General features: G+C 40.1%; 1 protein-coding gene across 1 annotated transcript in view; it reads left to right on the top strand.

The window, feature by feature from the left end:
• Positions 1-12,743, top strand: part of rxfp1 (relaxin family peptide receptor 1) — a 182,970-nt gene that overhangs the window by 114,524 nt on the left and 55,703 nt on the right. Inside the window, exon 10 of the mRNA XM_028802659.2 lies at positions 9,635-9,706. Within this exon, the coding sequence (XP_028658492.2) occupies positions 9,635-9,706 (72 nt within the window). The remainder of the gene's footprint in view (positions 1-9,634; positions 9,707-12,743) is intronic.

Below are 12,743 nucleotides of genomic sequence, written 5' to 3'. Positions count from 1 at the left end.
TATCTCATATTATTTTATGGCTCACCTATTCTTTTCCCATTACATGCTATACTGAATATTTGATTAATGAACTAAAAAGTGAAAAGCTTTCAATATCACGCTGTTAGAGCTATAAATTAGTGACCATTAACAAGGGAAAATTGTACAGAATTACAGTAATTAAGAACAGAATGGCTGTTTTTGTTATTCAAGCAATATTAATAAATACATAAATAGCCCATTTTTCAAACCTGTTTGTTTCAGTTCAGGATGAAAAAGCAAGAATCAATCCAAGATATTTGCCAGTCCATCACAGGACACTACCATCCACTCCACTACCATCACGCAGGCCTACACACACCAGGTAACCTGACACACACGCTTCTGGGATGTGGGAGGAACACTGAAGGGCATTGTCCCATAGATCAGTATACTCAAAGATATACAACATTTTTGAAATTAACTTTATTATAGAGAATTGTAATTTGGCATTTTGAATTTTATTTCATCTTAATGACAAATTTCAATTGAACTTTTGCCCTGGTCAACTACTAAAACAGCCTGTAACTGGAATATATTTACAGTGATGCTAAGAGGGAAACGTACTGTAGCGCAATAGTCTTGCGGGGCCAGAAATGAGAATACACCTCTAGGAGCAACCCACTAAAAAGTGTGTAGTAAATAGCGGCAAAATCCTGCACTGCAAAGGCACATACAGGGCTTCTTTCTAAAACACCCACCCCTAATTCCTCCAGTCTATGCCTTTTAAACCACTGCCGGGGTTTCAGAGAGAGAGTTAAAGATACTGAACAAAAGACTTGACACTGAGAGAAAATTAAAAGCTAAAATCGCTGTTATCCATTCTGGAGTTTAGAATCATAGGATAACTGAAGTTTAATAATTACTGTATATACTCACAGATAAGTTCTCCTGTGGATAAGTTGGGACTTGATTTTATCGTATAATTTCTGGTATTTTATAATGTCGGTCATATAAGTCGAATGCGGAAAACTCACACTATTGGTCCAAGAGATTATGATATGCTAACGCCCACCTTACAGAGTAACCATGGGGCACACTGCCTTTTTTTTCTATGCGAGTGTGGCAATGCGCTGTATCAGCATGTGCTCCTAACCTCTCTCTCTCTCTATTGTGCCTATGTGACCACACGGTAATACCCAACTATTCCGAAGTAGCATTTGCACGGTTTTGTGTTTTTTGTATCTCACCCCTCATACATTTTTATCGTAAGAGCATCCCTTATCTACGATGGAACGTTCGATCAGAAGAAAATATGAAGCTGGTTTTAAATTAAACGTCGTTGAAGTAGTGAAAGAAATTGGTAACTGCGCTGCTGCAACAAAACTCGATGCGTCTGAGAAACTGATGTGAGATTGGAGGAGGCGAGAAGATATAAAAAAAAAAAAATGTGTCGCATTTTTGAACAGGTGTATAAGTTGGGGTCTGATTTTATGATCAACTTTTCGGGTTTCAAGACCCGACTTATACGCGAGTATATACGGTAATTTGTATGTTTTTTTTTTTGTTCTTTATTTCAGCCTTATACAATTTCTTGTATTAGGAATTTATTAGTTTTCGCATACCCCTTGGGGTCAGAGCGCAGGGTCAGCCATTGTACAGCGCCCCTGGAGCAATTACAGGTTAAGGAGTGGTGGCTCTGAGGCTAAGGATCTGCGCTGGTATCCAGAAGTTTGCCGGTTCAAATCCCCGTCACTGCCAAAAAAAAAAAAAAAAAAAAAAAGGCCACTGCTCTGCTGGGCCCTTGAGCAAGGCCCTTAACCTGTAATTGCTGTACAATGGCTGACCCTGCGCTCTGACCCCAAGGGGTATGCGAAAACTACCAAATTCCTAATACAAGAAATTGTATAAGGCGAAACAAAGAACAAAGGGTCTTGCTCAAGGGCCCAGCAGAGTAGGATCTCTTTTGGCAGTGACAGGGATTTGAACCGGCAAACTTCTAGATACCAGCGCAGATCCTTAGCCTCAGGGCCACCACTCCTCCTATATTCTCCTATATTCCTCCTATATGTTGTAATGAGTGCTGAGACATTGGAGACAGACTGACAGACACACACACACGTAGACCCTTGCAGCTACTAGGTTCCACAGGTTTGAGAAGTACCTCTGTCTGCTACAATATCTTTATTTTATCTTTAACTATTGTATCACTGTATCACATAACAACAGCAAATTGAGTTTCAATAAGCATTGTGATATTTGGATAGACAATGTGTTTAAACGCTGTGGATATTTTGTCATGGCATGCTTGCATTTCCAATTTGACAGTAATGTTCAATTTCCTTTAGCTTTTTGTTGAAACGAGCAGTCAGAAGGTGGATGTTGTGTAGCCTTTAACGTGATTTTACTGGTGTTGTTAGGAAGATTTGTTGGTTCAGGTGTTTGCAGTACTGAAATATGCATCTCTTGCGACACTTTGTTATCAACTCACTTAATGGCAATCCTTTTAGATGGAGTGTGACACTCCATTTGCTTCAGATGCATATTTTGCAGTTCTTATTTTAACAAGTATAGATGACAATTCTTTCCAGCTTACATCAACTCCTATGCTATCATCGTAAAGCTGAACAACACACAGCACCTGCGACAACGTGTCATTTACGTTTACCACTCATCCATTAGTGCTTTTGAATGGCAATGTATAATCTGATGTTACAGAAAGGTTTTTCACTTGCATCAGGTTACGTTTATTTTTTAAATCTTGCAATGTGTTATCTCCTGCTCTCGACATACATTTATAAGTCTAATAGGTTTAATTAAGAGACTTTTCGACTATAGACTGTTCATCATAATCAGCTCTCTGACCAGGTTAATGAGAGTGCCTCTGATCTTTGTAGCTCAAAACCACCACCCCTACTTTGAGTGCTGCCTTTATGAGGCATTGGACTTGTTTAGAATTGTGACACTAAGTGCGCCATCTAATTGTACCCTTCCAGTTTTAACAACAACAACAACATTTATTTATATAGCACATTTTCATACAAATAATGTAGCTCAAAGTGCTTTACATGATGAAGAAAAGAGAAAAAAAAGACAAAGTAAGAATCAAAATAAGACAACACTAATTAACATAGAATAAGAGTAAGGTCCGGTGGCCAGGGAAGACAGAAAAAAAAAAAAACTCCAGACGGCTGGAGAAAAAACAATAAAATCTGCAGGGGTTCCAGACCATGAGACCACCCAGCCCCCTCTGGACATTCTACCTAACATAAATGATTAGTCCATCCATCCATCCATCCATTCTCCAACCCGCTGAATCCGAACACAGGGTCACGGGGGTCCGCTGGAGCCAATCCCAGCCAACACAGGGCGCAAGGCAGGAAACAATCCCGGGCAGGGTGCCAACCCAACGCAGAATGATTAGTCCACTTTGTATTTTAGGGTTCTCATGGAAGGACTTGATGATGATGGTCATGTAGACTTCTGGCCTTTAATCCATCAATGCATGAACATCATGGTGCTTTGATTAGGTGGTGGTGGCGCAGGTCGCCACCACAGAAAACTGGGAAAAGAAACAGAAGAGAGAGTAGGGGTTAGTACGGATTATAGAGCCACCATGAATAGTTATGATAATTAATTGAATATACAGAGCATCAGGATTGAACTAAATTGAAGTTATAAGAAAGCCATGTTAAAGTAATGTGTTTTCAGCAGTTGTTTAAACTGCTCCACTGTATTAGCCTGGCGAATTTCTACTGGCAGGCTATTCCAGATTTTAGGTGCATAACAGCAGAAGGCCGCCTCACCACTTCTTTTAAGTTTTGCTCTTGAAATTCTAAGTAGACACTCATTTTAGGATCTAAGGTTACGATTTGAAATATAAGGTGTCAGACATTCTGATATATAAGATGGAGCGAGATTATTTAAGGCTTTATAAACCATAAGCAGAATTTTAAAGTCAATTCTGAATGACACAGGTAACCAGTGTAGTGACATCAAAACTGGAGAAATGTGCTCGGATTTTCTTTTCCTAGTTAGGATTCTAGCAGCTGCATTCTGCACTCGTTGCAAACGATGTATGTCTTTTTTGGGTGGTCCTGAGGAGTGCATTACAGTAATCTAGTCGACTGAAAACAAAAGCGTGAACTAATTTCTCAGCATCTTGCAATGATATAAGAGGTCTAACTGCCTGAGTTTTAGGCAAAATTCACTCATGGATGTCTCCAGATGTATATATATTATACATTTGGCTTCAGCAAAACTAGCAGTGCAATAAAACTCCATCACGGCTAAGCAGTTAGATCCTCCTGCTGGTGTACTATCATGAAGATTGCAGATATTATTTTAAATGAGAGAGGATCACGAGATGAATGTGAGACAAGATTTGTACCTGTTGTTTTAACAGGTTGTTAAATAATCTTTTAGCCAAAACCAAATCTAAACCCAGGAATCAAAGTCAGAGAATGAAGCAAAAGTCAGAAACCTGAAATTAAAGTGATCTTTTATCCAAACCAAAATTCAGAGTTAAAAACATTTTATACATATTTCCAACTTATTTCTTATAAATTTGCAAAAATTTCTAAAATCCTATTTTCACTTTGTCATTCTGGGCTGTTGAGTGCTGCTTGGTGAAAAAAAATGTAAATGATTTTAGTGCAAGGCTTCAACGTAATAAAATGTGAAAGAAAACGAAGGGGTCTGACTTCTTTCTAGAGCCACTACTTATTCATACTGTAAATAGATAGTAAGGAAGGGTGGTATTAGGTGCATACAGTAATGTAAAAAAGACTCTGGCACTAATAGTTTACAAAAAACGTTTGTCTTAGACAGTTATTGTATGCCTTCTGGATTAGTATGTTTATAGAAAATAGTGTATACTAGCATTGCTGAAATACCCGGCGTTGCTCGGGAGGAAAATAGTCGGTTTTTTTTTTTTTAATTGTTTGAGAAAACTATAATTAAAAAAAACAACTTTATAAATAAAAATAAATTAACAAACAATGAAGACTCGCTAATGTGCTTGTCTTGCAGTGTTGTATGTACTGTATGTTATCATCCAGTTGATGCTCGGAACCGGCCAATTCTATTTAATTTCAAAAGCAACCGGGGCGCAGTGGTGCTCAAACGTAAAGAATGCTGGCAGTCACCTCCAGTTCGCTCTCTGGTGGTTGTTCCGAGTGTCAACTGGATGCATAAAAGGCCGCAAGATCACCCCCCACCCTACTCAGAAGGGGGTGGGTTAGGGTTGATTTCACCCTAAAGTATTTTTAATGTACCAATGAGAGACGTGTACCAAGTTTCATGAAAATTGCTCCAGCCGTTTGGAAGTGATGCTGGAACATACACACACACACACACACACACACACTCATTGACTTTATATATTGTAATAAATGACACAAATACTTATAAAGATTTGGGGTTGTTAGCCCCATATACTGTAACACAAAATTCAAGGTCAATAGTTTCCACAACTCAAAGACACAGAAGGATAGGTAGACGGACATTTTATGGGGTCGGACCGGAAATTAAACTGTGGGATGCTGGGAAAACCGTGGTGCTGGATGGGTGGCTGATGTCATCAACTGGGGACCAGAGGGAAGAAAGGAACCCGGAAGTGCTGCAGCTCTTTGAATCGTCCGGGCGGTATTACGGCGGCGGTGCCTCATTCTTTCTGAGGAAATAAGAAGAGAGGTTAGTACGCTGCCGTTGTCCCCTGGCACGACTTGTCATGGTGCGTGTCGGGTCCTTAAACTGCTCCCCATGTGCTCATGCGTGACAATATATAGATTACATTTGCAAAAAGTGAAGTAACACAATGACATATCTGAATGTCCTTAAAGAAAGAAACTAACATAGCAACAGACCACTTTCCACTTATAAAACACGACATCTTTGCAGGCGTTTTATACCTGTGCTTGATTAAACAAATAAAAAAAATCAGGTCCTAATGATCAATGACATCAAGTATAGGTTCAACCAAAGTGATTAACTGAAATAACTGAGTAGAGGGAATGAAACTGAGTCAGGACAATGAAATTGAAAAGTAAGGTTATGTCAGATGTGGCGGTTTAGCCTACAAATCTTCCACCATGGCAAAGTTGAGCATAGAAACAAGACCCACGCATCATAAAGGCCTCTCCCAAGCCGAAATTTCATAGCAGACAGGTGTTTCCCAATGTGCTGCCAAAGAACATCTGCCGAAGCACAAACAGCCAAGACTGAGGACTTGGACTTGGAAACTTGGGGCAGCAGATGAGAAATACATCAAAAGTTTCTTTCCACCAAAATCAAAAGATATCTAGATAGATAGATAGATAGATCTAATGCTGCGTCACAAAACCAAACAACAACAATAAACATTTGGGGCACTGGATGGTGAATCCCATGTATTGTTGAGATGTTTTGGCCCATTAAAGAAAACAAAGTAATAGGTTGCTGTACAAAGTTCAGTGAATGCTGCCGTGTGACATTTTCTCAGACGGAAGTCGTTCTGACTGATGTCTTCCAGTGGTGCCCTATGTTATCTATGGTCTTCAAGGGAAGAAATGGGATTATGGACGGATGGCAGAGGTCCTCGTGTCAAAGATTTTCTGAGCATGAGGATGATAGCTCCAACCTCTGACTCGTAGTGGAATTACCAGTAACAAATAAGCACTGAAATTTTCCTCCCAATCACACGTGTGTGACAACTGCTATTAGCACAGAACTGAAAGAAAACCACTGGATCTCCAGTATACCCATCTACAGCCCGGAGAAGTCTTATCAATATGGTCTTTGTAGAAGTGTTATGACCATAAAGCTATTCCTCTAAAGTGCAAATAAAGCCAAACAGCTCACCTTCACATGAAGACACAAGGATTGGGGTGTAGAAAAATGGCAGAAGGTGTTTTGGACTGATGAGTCAAAATTTGAAATTTTGGCAGTAACAGAAGGCAGCTTCTCAGGTGGAGGACTGGAGAAGACTACATGGCTGAATTCCTGTGGGCAACAGTGAAGCACGGTGGAGGTTCCCTGCAGATTTGTGGCTGCAATTCGACAAAGTTGGTGATTTGATCAAAATTAATGGTCACTTTTACTGCTGAGAAGTAAAGGCAGACTCTGAACTTCCATGCAATACCACCAGAGAGGCGATCCCAACTTCACTCTGCAGCTTGACAATGAGCCTGAAAGCACAACCAAAATTACAAAAAGAGGAACCGGGAATCCTTCAACAGATGGTATGGCCCCCCATAGAGCCCCAATCTCAACATCCACACGCTAGTATGAGATTACTTGAGAGACAGAAGCAAGTAAGATGGCCACAGTGTGCAAGTGGAACTGCCACATGTTCTCCAAGAGGCTTGGAACAAATGACTAAGTGGGTATCTCCAGAAACTGCATGACAGTGGATCTAAGAGAAGACAAAACGTGGCCACGCCAAATACTGATTCCACTGATGCTTTTTTTTCGTTTTGTTTACTGCACTTTCTAGGATGTTTATTGATTGATAAAGCATTTACACTTTTTAACAAGTGCCTAAGACTTTTGCACAGCACTGTACTTCCTTAATTCGATGGTGAATCTCTTAAAAAAAAAATAATAATAATAATACTACATTTCATAAGTTTTATGGACAGAATTTCTAGGCACAGCCAAGGAGCAGAGGGGGTCTTGACCTCAGAATCTCATCTCTGCTATTTGCGGATGACGTGGTTCTGTTGGCTTCATCAGACAGTGACCTCCGGCTCTCACTGGAGTGGTTCACAGCCAAGTGTGAAGCGGCAGGGATGAGAGTCAGCACCTCTAAATCTGAGGCCATGGTTCTCTGCCGGAAAAGGGTGGAATGCTCTCTCCGGGTTGGGAATACATTACTGCCTCAAGTGGAGGAGTTCAAGTATCTCGGGATCTTGTTCACGAGTAAGGGAAGAATGGAGCGGGAGGTTGACAGACGGATCGGTGCGGCATCCGCAGTAATGCAGGCTCTGCAACAGTCCATCGTGGTGAAGAGAGAGCTGGAGCCAAAAAGGCGAGGCTGTCGATTTAACAGTCGATCTACGTTCCTACCCTCCCCTATGGCCATGAGCTTTGGGTAGTGACCGAAAGAGCAAGATCGCAGATACAAGCGGCCAAAATGAGTTTTCTCCGCAGGGTGGCTGGACTTTTCCCTTAGAGATAGGGTGAGGAGTTCAGTTATCCGGGAGAGACTCGGAGTAGAGTCGCTGCTCTTCTGAATTGAGAGGAATTAGTTGAGGTGGTTTGGGCATCTGGTCAGGATGCCTCCTGGACGCCTCCCTAGGGGGGTGTTCTGGGCATGTCCCACTGGGAGAAGGCCACGGGGCAGACCCAGGACACACTGGAGGGATTAGATAGATACTTTATTAATCCCAAGGGGAAATTCACAATTTATTTATATCTCCCGGCTGGCCTTGGAACGCCTCGGGGTCCCCCCAGAGGAGCTGGCCAGGGAGAGGGAGGTCTGGGCTTCCTTGCTTGGGCTGCTGCTCCCGCAACCCGACTTACATGGATAAGTGGTGGACAATGGATGGATGGATGGATAATACATTTCATTTATATAGCACCTTTCCCATGCACAAATGAATTTCTACAAGCTAATAGGAGACCCATATCTGGAAAGAGTGCCATGCCATGACAAAATTACCAGTTTTAAATTAAGCCTAATACAGTAGAACCCCCATATCTGCAGTGTAACATTCCAAGACGTACTTCAGATGAGTAAAACTATGGATAGTAGTGAACCCTATATATCAGTCTTTTTCATTTACATACATACCTGGGGTAAAGTTTCATTGATTAAAAACACACAATAATATATTACCAACGTTAAATGATGATAAAATACATTTTACATTATTGTACAAAGTAAACAGGATTCGGACGTTTTAGAATAACCCTCAAGGGACCTTGGAACAATGAAAAATATTTTGTTCACATGCACATTTTTATTTTACAATTTTTACATTGCTTTCTTAAAAATATCTTTGCCTTCTGTGTGTACTCAGCAGCTTTTCCATTCTTTGTCGTTTTCACAGATGGGAAGAACTTCACAGCTTGTCTTAGGCTTTGAAGAACTGCCAGCATCACTCTGGTGCATTGGGGCCATTATGAATGAAAAGTCATGGTTATTTTCACAACAACGCTGTGTTAATGTGGCAGTGAATGGGGATAGTGAGACTACTAGATGATAAAGGCTCTTTTATACTATACTTGATGCGTCAGAGTGGCACGAATTACGTCAAACACTGAGGCATGCCCCTTTGCGATTCTCACACACACTGCATGGAATGCGGTGATCATTTATTTCTGAAATTTTCCATTTAATATTTTTGGCCATGACAAATCACAGATAGCTAACACCAAGGAAAATTAATTGGTGGTTGCATGGATTCTACTGCAATGTTACAGTTACCCTTCAAAAAGGTGGTATACGGAAGGAGCTGTTCCATATATGCCTTGTGTGTGTGTCAATTATTCTTGACAATTTTGCTGTGCAGTTTATTGTATTTCACAATCTCCTTTCTTTTAGTGTGTTTTTCTGGAAAATGGAAGAAAATTCAAAAATATGAGAGAAAATAGTTCTTGGTATTAAGCCTCTTGATGAACAGTGCAGAATTTTGAGAGAAAAAAAAAACATATTTAGAAAACTAATAATAATGATGCTGTTTTCTGCTTCTAGAGATATGGAAGGAAATCAGATTCGAGGCATAGTGAATGGAACATTTTCCTCCTGTGGCATGTTAACTGTCTTGTAAGTAAAAAATCAGAAACCTTCACCTTCATAATTAAAAAAACGAATAGAAGGGCTTTGCTTTATGTTTTAGTTTGGGAAAATGGTTCAAAGGTTTTAACAGAAAATAAGCAGGCAAGAATCAGAGAGGAAAGGTCCAATACTTCAATTGTTTACTTGTTCAAATATAATATCAGTTACATACAATATAATAGCAATATACATGCAGATATAGGAATTGTACTATTGACTTACAGTAATACAGATATATGAATTATACTATTGACTTACAGTAATATCAGATATATGAATTATACTATACTTACAGTAATATCAAAAGATATATGATTTATACTATTGACTTACAGTAATACAGATATGTGAATTATACTATTGACTTACAGTAATATCAAAAGACCCAGAGCCATCATCCTAGACCAGTAGACTGAGGGAGCCCGCGTGTCAGTCTCGGCAGAGGATCAACTCGTGAGCCTGGTCCAATACCGGGCGGTGTGCACGTTCCCCACGGTTGAGCTTCCGTAGAAACTGAGGGCAGAACCTTCCCTTATATACTAATTAAGTGTCCTTACCCAAAATGGCTTACGTGTAAGCAGTGTATACAGAAGTGATCAGTTTCAGCACACACCCTTCCACGGGACGCAGTATTGTTTTTCTTCTACTTGGCCCTCACTGAGATGGTGCCTAGTATCAGAAGACACACAATAACAAGCGTTGCTTGCAATGAAGCCCCTCGAAGTGGAAAACAAGTACATAGCCTTGACTGTATTCCCATAACATTCTGAAACCCTCTATGAGAAACAGGCTTTTGCACATTCTTTCGCTATCATCCCAAACATTCCAATCTTTGTAGCTGGTTTTGCACTGAAGCGACCAACCCCCCCCCCTCTTACTCCTTTATTTCATCCCTTCTCCTGTTACAGAGAAAACCTTTTTTATTACACTTTACTATCTGTCAGTATTACTGTGTACATACTGTATGTGCATTTCAAAAGAAGGATTTGTTTTGCTCAATTAGTTGTTGAAAACCGGACAGATTTGTAATTATTTCAGATCTCTCCATTTAAACAACAAAGATAACATTTCAAACATGTAACTGTTCAAAAGGAAATGATTGCTTATGATAGAGTTTCATTTTTCACAACACGTTTGGTGTTATTGTATTGAAGCAAATGAAAACCTGTGAGAAATGTCACAAAGTCCTTCTTCGTTTTCAGGTTTTTCTTTTGCATCCCTTTGATTGGCAGTCAAAAGCCAACAACCGTTCTGTAATTTCCCACAGTGCTAATTACACGTTCTGTCAAGAATGTTGTTTGAAATTTTGAGCTAATCCATAAAAATGTAAATTAGGCTGTAAAGAATAACTAGGCAGGTAAGGCAGACAGAAAGGAGCAGAACATCAGTCTTAAGGGCCCAATGGCAAGATGATATTTTTGGGTCCTCTAAAAGACATTAAGCAGATGGTTCAATGTAGAGTAAGCCTCTTAAGTGCCTGATGGTCTGACCCAAGGTTATTACAGTTTTGCCTTTTTATATTAGTTTTTATTTCTATATTTTTTCTGACCTTACTTGGAAATTCAGTTTAGTTTTAGTTTTCCTACATCGTGTAGTTTTAGTTTTAGTTTAGTTTTTATTTTACAAAGACATTTCTATTTTAGGGCGGCACGGTGGCGCAGTGGGTAGTGCTGCTGCCTCGCAGTTGGGAGATCTGGGGACCCGGGTTCACTTCCCGGGTCCTCCCTGCGTGGAGTTTGCGTGTTCTCCCCATGTCTGCGTGGGTTTCCTCCGGGCGCTCCGGTTTCCTCCCACAGTCCAAACACATGCAGGTTAGGTGGATTGGCGATTCTCACTTGGCCCTAGTGTGTGCTTGGTGTTTGTGTGTGTCCTGCGGTGGGTTGGCACCCTGCCCGGGATTGGTTCCCTGCCTTGTGCCCTGTGTTGGCTGGGATTGGCTCCAGCAGACCCCCGTGACCCTGTGTTCGGATTCAGCGGGTTGGAAAATGGATGGATGGATGGATTTCTATTTTATTTTCATATATATTAGTTTCAGTTTTAGTTTTAGTAATTATAGTATGGTTAAAGAGCTACTATGGAATTTAGTTTTTGTATCACAATGAGAAAGAACTGTACATTTAATGGGTTTGGATATGAGTTTAATGTTAGTGGAAGCTTGCTACACTACACACTTTACTATTTGTTTTGTTTTTGTCTTATAAAAACAAGCATAATCAAAACCAGGTACTGAATATGAACAATTTTACACAATTTTATAATTTTTAAAATATTTTTATGTCATTTGTGCTGAACAAATCTGCGCTGACTGTTGGCACTTTTTTCTTTTCCTTTTATTGCCCAGAATGGGTCAATTTGTAATGAACTTTAGGTGAATTTTAAGGTTTGAGAGTTTTTTACTATAAATGTCTACAGCACACAACATATCCCGCTCCAACAACAATGTGTTTATAATGAATGCCTTCAATATTTCATTAAAAAATCTCAAACACTGGGCTTTGTTATTTTCTACCAGCCATATTGATCTATGATTCCATCTCAGGCACAAACAATTTATAGACAGAATTTTGAACCTGCAGACCTGGAAAGACATAAAAAAATAAGAAAACAGTTTCTACTGTGTTCAGACAGGTGTGACCATGAAAATCACAGGGGTTAAGGAAGAACAGGACTCTTAGGCTTGAATGAGCGTGCAGACCCCACCTAGCTGTATTGAGGGAAACAAAGAAAAACAAGCATGTAGTGTGAAGGTTAGGGGCAGTGAGACTTGAAAAGCCCACCATAAGAACAGAGCAAGAGCAGGTAATAGGAGTATGGGCAGGCACAAAATGACAGAGACAGATATGAGATTAAGAACAATATATACATTATCTAAACCTGTTTATCCAGAGCAGGATCACAGGAACCTGGGGCCAAATCCAGCAGGTTTGGATGCAAGGCAGGAAATCTCCCTGGTATGCAATATGTATGATACGACTGATGTTAAGAACAAAAAGAATATGATATTTCAACTATCTGTTTTGAGAGA

This window comes from Erpetoichthys calabaricus, chromosome 5, assembly GCF_900747795.2.
Source record: "Erpetoichthys calabaricus chromosome 5, fErpCal1.3, whole genome shotgun sequence".
Lineage (NCBI taxonomy): Eukaryota > Metazoa > Chordata > Cladistia > Polypteriformes > Polypteridae > Erpetoichthys > Erpetoichthys calabaricus.
This window is presented reverse-complemented; position numbering and strand designations above follow the sequence as displayed.